The sequence below is a fragment of the Cydia fagiglandana genome, chromosome 2 (assembly GCF_963556715.1).
Source record: "Cydia fagiglandana chromosome 2, ilCydFagi1.1, whole genome shotgun sequence".
NCBI lineage: Eukaryota > Metazoa > Arthropoda > Insecta > Lepidoptera > Tortricidae > Cydia > Cydia fagiglandana.
In genome coordinates, this window is record NC_085933.1 from 10,699,726 (window position 1) to 10,715,071 (window position 15,346).

At 35.0% G+C, this 15,346-nt stretch overlaps 1 protein-coding gene across 1 annotated transcript; it reads left to right on the top strand.

The window, feature by feature from the left end:
- The first annotated feature begins 12,792 nt into the window (after window positions 1-12,792).
- Window positions 12,793-14,104, top strand: LOC134679614 (probable salivary secreted peptide). The gene is made up of 2 exons (XM_063538566.1): window positions 12,793-13,070; window positions 13,765-14,104. The coding sequence occupies exons 1-2, from the start codon at window positions 12,888-12,890 to the stop codon at window positions 13,912-13,914; spliced, it is 333 nt and encodes a 110-aa protein (XP_063394636.1). The 5' UTR covers window positions 12,793-12,887; the 3' UTR covers window positions 13,915-14,104.
- The last annotated feature ends 1,242 nt before the right edge of the window (window positions 14,105-15,346 follow it).

Below are 15,346 nucleotides of genomic sequence, written 5' to 3' on the forward strand. Positions count from 1 at the left end.
TTTATATCAGAGGCTGATCACAACCAAACGAAGAATAACGTGACAGTGTCACTTTGTACATTGTGAACAACTGAAAATGTCCTAACCGTGCCTTTACGACGAGAATCAGCGAATTTCCCCGGAGTGTAGTAAAAAGCTCTCCCATACGACGTGAGGCGACACGATAGACAGTTTCATTCAGCGTTGATGCTCGGACACGCGTTCGCGTCGTCGGGAAAGTTCACGTCAAATACCCACAAATCCAGCGCTCAAATAACCTTCCCTGTTTACGTTCGGGATCAAGCTACATTAACACGTGTGGCTTACGGAAATTCGTTGAAACGCGTTTTCTAATAACATTTTCTGTATTTTATTTCTATTTCTCCGTAAAAATGATGCTAAGATAACGAACCTATTTCGAAATTTTCTCATTACTTTGGCCGAATATTTTTCTTACTTTACTGCGGAGTGCTCCCCTTTTTGTTCAGACAAGTATTATGAAGTTTCCCTCCTTGTTATCTACAGCAAAAGAAAACGACTAATAAGAAAAGTCACTAAGTAGGTACGATAGCTACAGACCGAGACAGCGGGCGCTTGCATTTTAATTAATCTGAAATACGGGCTTATTGTGATTTTAAGGTAGTGATATTATATTAAACAAGTGACAGTTATTTTTTGACGACAGTTTCCTAACTTATCCTTCGGCATAACGATTAATGTTGAAAACAACTAGGTGAAAAAGCCCATTGAGTTTAGAGAGCTTTCCAAAAATGTAAAAAACTAGTCAGTTACATTACTTTTTATCACTGGGAGCTATAAATATGTCCGCCGCCCTCGGACGCTCCGGTGAAATTCTTTACCAACTTCTAGCCAATAAATTTAAAAGATTAATGATAGATACGAAACATATTTACATTAAGTACCTGCAACGTGCAACGTGTAACTAAAAAGTAAAATACAAAATTAATTACGAAACACATTACCCTCACTAAATGTTATTAACAGGCAACTACCTACTCTATATCAAGTGCATCATGAAACAATATATATGTAATTATATGTTCATAAATACTACAATAAAATGGTTCACAATAAGATAATGGCAAAAGCATAATAAATAGAATATAACTAGTAGTCAATCAACATTGACTTTGCTCATATTTTTCTACTTAACTCGACGACCAAGTCAATCATTGACAAAAGAGCATTGATATTCTAAACCTTTTGTATTCGTAAACTGAAATAGACCGACTGTAGAGGTGCCCCAAAATTGTCTTGATCTGATACCATGCACTTATTGATTTAACAAGCGTTCCATATGCAAGTGAAACCAACGACCCTCTAAGCAAAGAAACACCATTAGGGGCCACGTGGGACCCAATACCCCCGGGCAACAGTTCCGCTGCTGCACATTTTTACTTTACCACTAATTGGTGCATTTCGGGGGCAACTGTGAAACCCCAGGCAGTCTCCAGGGAATATGATACAAACACAGTTAGTAACGGGGATTTTATTTTTGAGGTAATGAATCCATTTTGCTCTTTATGTGCATTTGTGTATAATTGGAGACTAATACGATTATGTGATTCGATGAGTAAATTACAAACTAATACGTTGCAAATTTGAGATATACGATATTTTAATTACGTACCTACTGTACGTTTTTAACTTTTTATAAATGTAATCCCAGTACTGACGTAAGCAGTTCCAATATGTCGGGCGTTTGCGATCTCATCCCCAGCCTAATCGGAATTTATTAAAAAACTCCAGACTCGACGGATCTCGGGTTCGCAGGGCAACAATAGGAGCCTTATTATTATCGGCTCATCCCTGGCCATTGCGTGCACATATCTGCAAAATTTCACGCACCCTTTGTAATAATATGAGTACGTAGAGCCTCTTATCTACCCCTCGTATCCATCGAAGCTCCAGAACTCCAAACTGCGATAAAAGGGTCCACTATATCATATTGGCACTTTCGACAGAGGATCGTGTAATATTTCGTACTTCTTATAGGATCCGATCGGTGGTAAGAAAGGTTCAGAAAGAAATAGCACTTTACGAGTGCTAGTCACGCTTCACTCGCGGGTTGATTTGATCTTGCACTATGAAATAACAGATTGAACCGTGGAATATACGAGTAGGTACCAGGTACCTACTTTAAGTTTTTCTTGTAAGGTGTAAAATATAACTGTGAATATTTTCTCGCACGAGTCCTCTCTCTCAGATTCGTTTTTATTTAAGTATTTATATAAGACATTCTTACACAAATTGAAGTTAAAACATTTGAGTGCTATATCAGTAAATTCAATAAAGCTTGTATGTGTTGTTTAAGGTTTAACTGATTATGTGACGAAAGTGATTATAGTTCGTTTTTTTAGCATTAGAAAGAACTTGTAAGAAGGTAAGCAATCTTGACATGTCTTTTAATTGAAAAACCCTTTTTAAAAATAAAAAACTATTAGGTACTTATGAAAGCAGAAGAATATAAATGATCGTATTAGATTCATAATTGTTACATATTTGCCGTAACTTTTTTTTTAAATGTGTTTTTCAATTAAAAGACACACCAAGATTGTTTACCTTATTTCTAATGCTAAAAAAACGAATTATAGGTACCTACTGTTAACTTATTTCACTTAAAAAATTTTACTTTGGCGTGCTTCCTGATTTTTTTAAACATTAACTATGTGATAAAAAATCTGCGTCTGCCCTGTAATAATTGCTGACGTGTAAATGTAAACAAAACAATGACTGAGTTGTTTACAGGCGCACCCCCCGAGGTCAGTGAAGGCGCGGCCGGCCCGGGAACTGTTTCTAATAGTTGTTGTAACCCAGTTTTAGTGATGGTTAACAAGGTGTCCCGGCCAGGTAATGGTTAAATAACGATTCTCATTACGTGAAATTAAGTTATTTTTTCTTGCTTTCAGTTCCATATTTTACCAGTATAATACCACATAATACTAACTACCTTCCTATTATGGTATCCTATTTGTGCCATAGTTATATTCACTATACACCCTGGCAGTAGCGTTGGTGATCAGTATGACATACTTATATGTGATGCCTCTTAATAATAAATGTACTTCTAAGTCAGATTGTAGAAAAACAGACCATAAAGTCCAACTAAGCAACATTCTAATACCTATTTCTTTTCCTAACTATTTTCAGATGCAAGCGTCCTACTGCACTGCATCCAAATCCACGTAGAACTTTAATAACGTTAAAAGCTTCCAAATTTAGATATCCTCATGTGAATCGTAGCATCAAAGTATGTAGTAGAAGTTATTTTGTAAGTAAAAATGTATTGTATTTGCTTCCAGCACAACTAAAAATATAGTTTTCGATGCTTGCGTGTAGCGGCAGGTTGCCGGTGGATAATGTCGTGTTTTAGGTATTATACCGATAGATCGCGTGTCGCCATACTGTAATACGAATGGGTAATAATGCCATAATGCCTTTACAATAGGCCGCTTAAATCTTGCCTAAAGGGAATTATTTAGTAAGCCGTATCGACTCGCGGTGTACTACCGTAAATGTTTCGTTCCACATTTTAGGAGCCTGGAAATAAATGATAAAGCTTAGTTATTATAAGTACGTAAAAATAAGAGGTTAAATTCTAACGAGATAAATTGATTCCCTTATTTACTATTATTTCCTTCAATAAACGCGTAACACTGGTAGAGTTTCAAAATAACGGCATTAATTCACACCCGGCATATTGATAGAAGAGATGCAAATATTATGAAACTACACAACGGGACTTAATCGCGTATTTAAGAAAGAAAGCTAGAAGATGTTGATGTCAACATAAGCCAGTCTTCTCCGAGACCACGGGGACAACGAACGCCGTCCTCGAAACGTCGGAGGTAAATCTTAAAACTTAAATACGCGATTAAGTCCCGTTGTGTAGTTTCATAATGTTAAATAATCGTGAAAGTTTAAATCAGTGAGATGCAAATAGCCCTAATTCGATAATAAAGCACAAAACTGACGTCAGCTGTGGACTGAATTAACAAAAACCAGATCCACATTAATTACACGCCGCACATAGGGGTATTTCACTAAAAAAGCTGGCCATTAGTAGAATGTATCAAGACGTAGAATCCCGGGAAAAGGGTAGCCGAACTCCTTAGTCATATAATTCATAGATACTAGAACAATATTTATTTTTCGCTGCGTGTGGTGGGTATTTGTGAAATCGGTGTCATTTAACCGCTCTTACTAAAACACATCTACGAAAGCGGAAATTCGATAATAAATATTACAATTGTTATGCGTTGTTTAGACAACAAATAAGGTCATATTTTAAAATGTCTGTTCGGGAAATGGATTCACCAGGTATGCTTAATTTAATTTGTTTATTATTATTTTCTTACTAAGGGTTATATACATTTAATATCAAATTTCAGTAAGTACTCTCTTGCACTATGAATTTACGAATTTGACTTGAACTCAAAAGGCCGAAAGTTGTTCTATTGGGCTATATTGGGCTAAATTTGTAGTTCTATTCGACAGGACATTTAATTCTCTAGCAATTTTATTTAAAATTAGGGTGCCCAGAAGTGCCCATTAACGAATTACGAGAATTATTACACTGAGCGATATTACCAAACAAAGTTTCTTTTTGCGGTCGGAAAAAATAATTTTCTGATTTATCATGGCAGGTCCTTCTGGCGTGAGAGTAGTGACCAGAGAATACATTTTTCGTATCATGAAAGACTGTAACGAACCCCAATTTCTACAAAAACTTGATGCAGTCATGAATAAAATGACCCCAACCGTGCACAAAATTTTACTGCATGGTCCTGTTGTAATGAAATATGCCCTTCTCCCTATAGGAAATTTGTCCGAAGAGGCAGCCGAGGCCAGAAATAAGCACTTCCGAGAATTTAGGAAGAGCTTTTCAAGGAAGTTCTCGAGAGAGCAGTGCAATTTGGACGTCTTAAATCGGCTGCTACTTACGTCAGATCCGTTTTTGAGCAGCATTAGGCCTAAGCCTCTAAAATCAGCGAAACCATTTAGCCTTGCTGCTAGGGACATGATGCTTGGCCCAAACATAGACGCAAACGCGATGTCAGATGACTTATCATCAGATTCAACAGGTGAAAGTGATGAAGGGTCGTCTGATTGATCAGATAGTAGCTGTTTATCAAATAATTAAGACTTGAAGAATGTTTTATTCTGCTATTGACCGGTATATAAACGATATAACACTACACCAACCGGCAAATGTATAAAAGTTGTATAAAATAAATTAAAATAGCATATTTGGATTCACACAATAGAACTCCTGATACAAATGTACATAAATCATTTTGGCCAGCTTTTCTAGTGAAATACCCCTATGTGCGCCGCGTATATAATAAAAATAAATCTTTTTTGTTTCATATATCGTGATGTCAAATTTATATCATTTTATTTTTGTTGAGAGCAGATTAATTAAAGGTCATCACATCATGAGAATGAATGCGACATTGATACAGAAGCGAAAAGCAACGAATTGCCTCGAAGCAAATTGTGGACGCTTAGTTTATTTCTCTTCTCATTTGCTTCATGACGGATATTTTATGTCATTGCATCGTAAGGCAATGTGTCGCAAAACAAACCACGTATAGGAACTTAAGTACGCACTGTATATACTGCGTATATGCCTACTGCCTCGAATGCTAAGAAACCGGAGGGGCTACCGCCAAAACCGAAATTCGCAAATTGCGGGGATCTTTCTCTTTTACGCCAATAAAGGCGTAATTAGAGTGACAGAGAAAAATGCCCGCAATTTGCGAACTTCGATTTTCGCGGTTATAGCCCGCACAACACTTGTTATTTTTACAATGTGCGGTTATTGACTAAAAAAATTTAGAACGTTTAAAGAATCTTTTATCTATCGATTACCGTAGAAAACTGAATATACTAAAAGTATTTATGCCTAATTTTAATTTTAGGTTCTTATAAAATTACATATCATATTATAGAGGGGAGCAGAGCATAAATAGGTTGACCGTAATAAGTAATTAAAAACTATGCTTACAGACTTACATATTGAATCCTGAAGAATATGACAGACAAACATAAAAAGTAAGAATTATTAATTAATCAGTAGGTATTTAAAAAAATTAACTACCTACCAAATAGTATTTTAGATGAAAGCAGTCTTAAGCTACAATAATGACTCAATGCAATGACATAGGACAGGAATATAGGACAACAAAATCGATAGTAACATAACAATAGACACACCTGCCGAACGCATACCACAGTCAATGATTAATACGTACGTCCAAATTGACCATTCAAAGCGCATGTTTTGGTTGTTATAATAGGGCACTTTAGGTGCGGAATAGGGCCGTATTAACATCAAACAATGCATCGCTCTTCTATTGACTAAATAACATTTCGATATATCCTGCATATAATGTTGCATTTTTATTTTTCTTGTTAATGGATCACGATTGTGCTGGGTATGGGCAAGTATGGGTCGATATTTGAGAATGGTATACTAGTATTATGAAACACATACGCATAAGTGTGAGTGATGCACCTAACCGGCTTATACCTGAAAGTGATTAAAATTTCGAAAGCATTTCTAGATTCATATTTTACTTCAACTTACAAATGGATATTAAAACTCTCTTAGCTATACTAAAAGTAATTTGTACAGTTTTCGGTGACAAATATTATCATTCGGTTAGATAAGAAAAAACACATTTGTAACGTCATCTTTATCTTTCCCGCGATCACCCCTGTAAAGTTCTAAGCCACCCTTTCTTAAGTCTTGCCTGTTTCAAAGAGATAGGCGACGGTAAAGACATTAAGGAGTCTTGTAGCCAACATTGTAGGAACAACTACGAGTAACAATGTTACCTACTAGTATAAATATATTCAATAAAAAACTTAACGACATAGGTACCTCGAATTTAATTCACACGGAAAACTGCGACGCTTTTCATGAATAAAATCATCATAAGTCTAAGAAAAAATCCTTTCTGACATTCTGACTAGATTTTCGGTTGGTATTTATGAACATATAAAACAAAGTAGCAGAGAGCAGACTGTTTTAACTGAAGCGACAGCGACCACAACGACTATATAAAACTACAGCTGTCATCATCAATATCATCATATTGCATAAGTGAAGATAACTGTTTCTTAAAAATATAAATGGTTAGTGAGAGTTGCTGTTGCGTGGTAGTGTGGGCACTAAGCAGATCGGCAGTCTGTTGACATAACTTAAAGATCAATAATAGGGATACATATACAGAATATATTTGGCTATTTACAGAAAATAATAGTGTAGACTCAATATACTATTCAACGTTAATTAGGAAGTGTAATGACAGCATCAACCTATGCATTACCAGTTACAGATTGATACAACAATGACTGACATCCGGAAGTGCAATTAAATATGTATACATTCAAAGAGGAAATATCAATTCGCTCGTAGAGGGGATTGAAACCAGCGCTTTAGTTTGGCCAGTTTGCTCAATTATGTTGCCACTATGAATTATTTTGTTTGTCGTAACTTAGTCACTATAGCGATAGCGTGAAAGATTTTCATCCTAACTAACTAATAAACTTCGTGTGTAGCTTTTTATAGCAAAAGAACAGAAGATAGGTATAACAATTAGATAATATATATTTTTATCTTATTTTCTAGCGCAAAAAGAGCAATTTACAGTAGTCTCAAATTATCATCATACCGGATCTTACTATCTTTAATAATAATCCATAATTGTTTAATTAAGTTATAACTAAAGGTTAGGTATAAGTTTATGTTGGTTTATGTATCTCGTGTTGTCATTAAAACTATCATGTTATTACTACAGTATTAAGTATTTTATAATTTTATTCGCAAAGGATTATCTAATTTGCGTAAAACGTATATTAGCTATGTCAGTGTAAAAAGTTCATGACTAGTAGTTATGATTCAATTATTAAAACGTGCGGACGAGTAATACAATTATGCAAAGTAGCCAACTAACTAAATGTTGAGCGGGACCTTACCCGGCGAGCAGTTCTATGTTTAGTCTCTTGTTCATCCCTACAGTATTTCGCTCAAAATATCGTACATTCTACTTAAAACATCATTAGCATACATTTACGTCAACATCTTAAATTGATGTTAACTTTAGACGCTTTGAATTGGTATAAATGAATTTTGAATTTAAGGATGAGCCAGTGTATTAATATGTGTATATGTAACTACAAGTACTATACACAAGCAAGAACGGGATTTCCTGTTTATAATTTATTGCTGTTTATGACCTTAACTTTAATACGATTCGTGCTTAAAACTTAAGTATAAGTATATAGTTGCCAAAGTAGGTATTATTACAATTTGTGCTTACAATTTAAGCAATAGACACTGAACTCTAAAAATATTAGTGATTTTATTTTTAAGTATATTATTTTATCCGACTTAAACCTTTTTATTTGAAAAATGTGAATAAAATAAATGTCACGTTTTCTCTCAAATGCTACGTTGTATATATCGTTTAGACTTTGAAATATTTATATATGAAGGTAACCTTCAACTGTAACTACGTTCAACTGAACGTGTTTTGTAAAATTAAATATACGGGCTATTTCTCAGCAATTACTATAATTATATTTTTTCCCTTTTTTAGATCAAGCTCTGAGCCTATTAAATATACTCATATTCATTCTAACACTCAAATCCGGCTATTCTGGTGTATCAGGGAATGAATCTCCCAATTTATCTGATCGGGCATCGCTCTATTGTGCGGCTCAATCGGGACAAATGGGCGCGCGTTTTACTCGCTTTACATTCTGTGCCGAGATACGGCATCGGAAATAGACGGTGAATGTGTTGTCTATGTCTGGCCAGTTGCGTGATTAACGTTTTCATTAGTTTTTTTTACCAACATCATAAACATGAAGGGTTTAACTTTGACTGGTTCCTTTTATAGTGAAATGTAGACTATTCATGTTCAGATCAGATCGGTCTTGTATGACAACGAGCTATTATATATAATCTTGGGTATCATATATAATCTTGGATATCTATTTATTTATTCAATGTCAAAAAAGATGAAAACCGTCCGACAAACAGCTCCTTATCATTTATGCGAGTTAAAATGTAAATCCACAGATCTACAAAATCAACAGACAGGATCTGTATATCACTAATGAAGAGTGCACATTTAAAACGCAAATCTCTTTGATAAAATCAAAAAGAATCTCGCGCTGTTTGAGTTATTTGTCGTCACATTAAACAAGTGCTCGGCAAAAAGTGGAGGCAAGATCAAAGGCATGGTGACGGGGCGAGATGCTCTGAAATAACATCCAGGCAACGGACTTGTCATCAAACAAGCCTGGGCATGTGTGCTTTTAGATATGCACTGAGTACAATGCTCGCTTTGACCGGCATCTCAAAGACAAGATAAGGATGACATTTGTGCAATGATTCCACAAAATAAATATAAACTGTGTGGTGTGGACTTTTTGCAGATTGTGTTGAGACATATTTAATTTAGATAGAACGGTATTTTACAGACAAACATTATTGATAGATTATATTGATAAACCACCAATAAAGAATAGAAGATAGGTATAAAAGATAGAAGATAAAGAATATTGAAAATCGATTGTAACCTCTTCAGAAATATACAAAGACAATAATTTAAGTAAGTACTACACAATAATTTCAATATTAGTACCAAGATTTCATTTATTCCAAGCAATGTACGATACGCACCCGTCTGGTAAGTGAAATGCCTACGACTAGCAACGGAAACACAATATGGCAAAGGGCTTTCGCATACTTCAGACGCACTTTGAATAATGACCGTCATAGAGTTAGCATAAATGCGGTGACAATGCAGTAGTTAAATACACAGACAAAACATCCTCTAGACTGAGCATAGTCGCGCTACCCCCGCTGCCACGGCCACGCATACGGTAATTTTACTCCATGTTCGAGTCGAAAGTGTCTTTGTGTGACGTCCGTGAACTCGTTCGTAGTTTGAACGGACCAATCACGGCACGGGACTTCGCTCACCTCGTCCCGCGCACCCCCGCATTTTTGGCAGCATCGGTTGCATGAAATAATTGCTCTAAACTCCGTCTAGAGGATTCCTAGTCTATGAGTTAAATACTATTTAGACTTAGAAATTGCACCATCGTTTGAAATTCCTTTAATAAAAGTATGTTGTATGATTTGATTGCTACGACAGAGAAATAATTTTGGATTCCTGGTGCAAAGGCTGTCCATTGAGATTCAACGCGTCAACGCAGTGAGTATTGGGCACCTTTGCGCCGGGGGTTGCGTGGAGAGGCTTCTTTCAGTAGTTTTATATTGTAGTTATAAATTGATTTTAACTAAAATATTAACTAAGTATTTTATCTCATACTAGTAATATTTCATCGAATTAAGTAGGTACTCTAAGAATAAATAGCAAAATATTTGCAACCCTAAAGTTACGTACCTATACCTATAGCCATCACCCAAAAGCTTGATTTTTTTAAGATAGATAGTAAAAATGTTTCTAGTGTGTATTTCATTTTAATTGAAACTAATCGTGCAGTCTCATGTCTATTACACATTTTGATCGGGAGCCGATACGAGTTCCCACATTCTAATGCTCGCTTTCATAATGGTATGCGTAGTAGGAGGAATTTAATTACCCACCTACCATGTAATTATAATGTTGTTAAAACGAAATGTAGAAGACTCCGATCCTCGTAGATACGTCACCTTACTATGCGGTCTGATACTAATCTTAGCGGAGTGAGGTAGCGCCCAGAAGCTATAGTAGGTGGCTGCGAGTTGGTGGCCTTAGGCGAAACCTTATTAAGATCGAATACGCAGCAGAAAAATGAAACAGTACTTCAACTAAAATACTTAGTATGTTGATGTGTAGTACGTTTAAACCGTATTAAAGGAATTGAATTGAATTGAATTGAATTGAATTGAATTGAATAGATAATAGTAATCAAGATATAGGTATAGGTACGTTTGATCGGGTAGAGATGTAAAAAGGACCCTACCTCGCCGTATAGTGCAAGGTGCTCGTCTCACAGGCCAATTTGAACGTGCACTGTCATCAGAATTATATTTGAATAATATCATTTATTTTTTTATTATTATTTTAATTGATGTAAGTATATTTGAGTAAAAGTCGAATTTGAACTATTTTACCAAACTGGTATGTAAACCTCCTAACACTAAAATCTTATGGGCGAATTAATTTAAGACCAAGCTTTCTTTGTTAATCGAAATAATACCTACTCAGCCACCACATGCTGCTGCTGTATGTATGCATTTATGCTGGTAAAGATTTCTAAAAATATAATTATGGTACTGGTACACTTCAACGATTTAATATTGATTGAATACTTACTGTTTTTAAACAGACTGTGAGTGTGACTTAGTATGTTTTTAACTGTATAGCTAGTAGGTAATTATTTTAAACGCGCTCTGAGGTAATCAGTAATACTATGGGTAGTTAATCTTTCTGTCAATTTTTGACGGTCGTGGAATTTGGAAATCATTTTAGTCTGACAAAGTAATTTTACAGTTACCGGTAGGTTGCGTTACAACTAAATAAAGTTCAACAGTTTACCTTCGATTTTGAGAATATTTAACATTTATTGGTTTGGTTAATATTATTAAATTGTCGGGTGAAGTCTCGGTAGCTCAGTTGGCGTGTCAGAGAAATGGGCGAGATAGTGATTTTTTTTACTACAATTTATTTTCATTTATGATTTTTTCTCTAATTTTCATTTACTCATTGCCTGCTATTATACTGCACATAGCTGTATATGTACCTTGTTTATATTTTTGGATAAAAAATATATATTTTTAAATATAAATAACTTTAATAAAAATAATAGAAAAAAAGTTAGACCACCGTCACATTTGAAGTGTTAAGTTTTAAGTTACTCGTATGATTTTACATATTTTAAAATCCTGAACGTATGCAGATTAGTTTTATAAGAACCATTCCATAACTTCAAAATAAGTAGGTAAAGTAAGTTTTTTGCCGTCCCAAACTTTAACTATCGTTTTCTCCGTTGTCGCTTTATCTCTCGTGTAACTTTAAAGATAAAAATAAATACTATTACACATAGATACAATATTTCACCAATAGATAGCTTATGTTATGTAGTTTTAGAAACTATGTACTTATAACTCCATATCAATAAAGTGGGACCGTCGGCCAAAAGTTATTAATTTTTAAGCCAATATTGTAACTCGGTATATAAACATTAGACTATAATTGACACAACAACGAAACCTTTACTATGTTTATGTGCTCATGTTTCAGGTTATACGATAAATGGCTGTCGGGTACCAATAAAATCGTTTAAATGAGCCTTGGAATTAGGCGACAGTTATGTTTCATGTTTATCGTTACGACTTCTGTAATACACATTATTGAGATAAATTTGATACCAATCTGGTATATTTAATGGTTTCTAAGAAACATTATGGGAAAATACTAAATATTATGATATGAATGAATAAGACACGAAAAGTTAAGTTTAGTTTTATATTTAATGGAAATATTTTTTTACATTCTGCAACTTGAATATTTTTAAACGTTTAGGACTTAGATGTTGCTTTATTTTACACAAGTATACGTAATACGTATAATTGTGTTCACTCAGTCAGCACAATTTTGTTTCTCTTATAATATAATTGGCTGCATTAAATTATCTTCCACTGTCTAAACTCTCATAATATTATTGACATTACGCCTTCACCCGACATAAACGTGCATAAAATAATAAAGAGCTAAGTTTAAGATACTGCGCAAGGTCAGAACACATTTAGCATTGATAAACTGATCCTCATGTTGACGCAACGCGTGAGTCAGTAGGACTTGCTCAATAAGTCAAGACGATACTTTTATAACCTAGAAAATACACAAGTAAACAAAATGAGATTAACTTTGCTATTAATAGTGCTCTGTGCCTTTTTGTGTCAAGCTAAGGATTTAACGGTTGGGACTAGAGTGAATAACCTGCTAATTAATACAGAGAAGCTCGTCGTCAAACCAATTCTGTTTTTTAGGAGAGAGAAGACGTACAATTATGTTGATCCGAAACAGAGAACTATTAAGGTAAATCGATTTTTGCTGAATTACTAGAAAGCCTGAGCTGGTGAAAAGAATATAAATGAAAAATGTATCTTTTAATTATATCCTATAAAAAATCAATTACAACCTTTTTTGTGACTAGGAATGTCTTTATATTAGGGTCTCCCCTAATATATCGACGCGCATTCGGCAAAAGCCGATAGGAAAAAGCTTTATGTCCGCGCAATAAGAGCGAAAAAGTCGTCGTTCGGCTCGGCTCGCATCGGCCGGCGCCGGCCGACGCGTCGTCGGCTTCTTCGCTCTTATTGCGTGGACATAAAGCTTTTTCCTATCGGCTTTTGCCGAATGCGCGTCGATATATTTGGGGAGACCCTTACTTATATCTCACCCATTAAAACTAAATAAAATAAGTGAAAAAAGAGTTTTTCTACTTACTTATTGTATGGAAAAATAATTCATTTCATGCATATAACTAATTAAACTCCTAGTAGCTAATAAACATCATCAACGTTATATACGCAGGATATTGCTATTCACTATCGAAAGTATTTGCAAAGTTTTCTTGAATATGCAAAAAGTATAACGGTTCTTTTTTTATAACCGGCGTTTAGAGCAATCAATTAACATGGTCTTTTAGACGACATAAAATACATAAATAAATACTACGTAGTACAAAGAGCAAAGTGTATTGTGTGTATTTATTTAAAGTATCTTTCAGGGCATCATAGCTCGCGACCTCTCCCGGACGAAGGCGGAACCTACAATCACTGAAGGAGGTGTGGGCGAGACGCATGTCTCTATACAGTTCAAGAGCGAGCGGGGGGAGGGAATCAATTACCTGATACTGATATTTAGTAATAATGTTTGATAATGATGGATAAGGGTCCTAAATATACCTTCGTATTTGACAGCGTAAAGGTTTCAGATGGTTGGTGGAACCTACTCTTTTATTTAATGTGACAATTACACTACATTTATTAGTTATTATATTACTTGTCTTGCTTTTTACCTAATAAAAAATCTTGGTATGTTTCAAGACTAGTGTTGTAAATTTTTTACATGCTTGGTTTTATTTTCTGTTAATTTTTGGTAGTTTTTTCTTCGCTTAGCTTGCTGAGGAAGTTCCACAAATATTGATACATAAGATTAAGGTTTAGGTGTTTACTTATTATAAAGTTCACACCGTGTACAATATTCGTACAAACATTATAAATATATCTACTTTATATGCATAAATCATTTTTTTTTACTACTTGCGTTACAAAAATTACCGACTGTTAAAATCTATCTTCGGTTTTCTCCTTTCAAGTCTCAACACTATGACTAGGTACATCTTAGGGTCGGTTGCACCAAACTGTTCGTATCGTTAAAGAGTTCGCTAAATTTATATGTATGGAAAGTTTCATAGTAAAGCGCCGGGGCGCGCCGGCTGACGTAGACCAGTCTGTAAAATGTGGTTGGTGCAACTGGCCCTTAGAGGATATAACAAACGGATTAACCATTAACAGGCGTTCCCCTCTGTCGAAAATATGCGGCCAAATGGTCATACACCTTGTATGGACTGACGTTTATCTGACATGGCTATTTTTACGTTACGTATACATTTGGCGTGCTAGTGCCATGCCTTATGGGAAACGGTCGCAGAGATAGTTCAGAGCCGGAAACCGCTACCAACTTTTAGTATGTCGTTGGGCATGGCATTGGGTCTCCAAAACTGCCGGGAGACGGCGGCGCCGGCCATCTACTTCAGCGGAATGACGTCATCAAAATGACTCCCGCTTCGTTGCGAATATTGCATACTGCACCCAAACTATGCATAGCACATACACGTGTGGGGTATTAAATGAAAGCCAATTAAATAAACTATATTTTATTTATACAAAGTGTACCAAAATATGCAACAGTTTAAGAGAAATTTACAAATAAATAAAAATTACGTAAGAAAATATTCGATTATTTGGGTTTTACAACCAAACCAAAAGTCGGACGATAAAGCAATGTACAACAACATTTAGACGTCTCAAGCCATACACTGATATCAATAAAATCTAAATTGGACCAAATATGTGGAAATTATGCATCAAAATGTAGATATTTGCCCATACAAATGTATAAAAGTTAAAAAAATCCAAATTGGTCATTTTCAGGATAATCCGCATAAGCTTCTAGTATGTTATTAGCAATATGACCTGGATTCTAAAACTGCCGGGAGACCATCTTTGTTGTTCCTCAGTTACAAATAATGACGTCATATAAATAATCACTGCCGAATTTCGCAAAATGTAAATTATAGCTATACC

Excerpts from the sequence above, each read along its gene's own strand:
- LOC134679614 (XM_063538566.1), top strand. The coding sequence starts at position 12,888 with ATGAGATTAACTTTGCTATTAATAGTGCTCTGTGCCTTTTTGTGTCAA. Across the intron at positions 13,071-13,764 it reads CGAAACAGAGAACTATTAAG|GGCATCATAGCTCGCGACCT; the intron begins GTAAATCGATTT and ends AGTATCTTTCAG.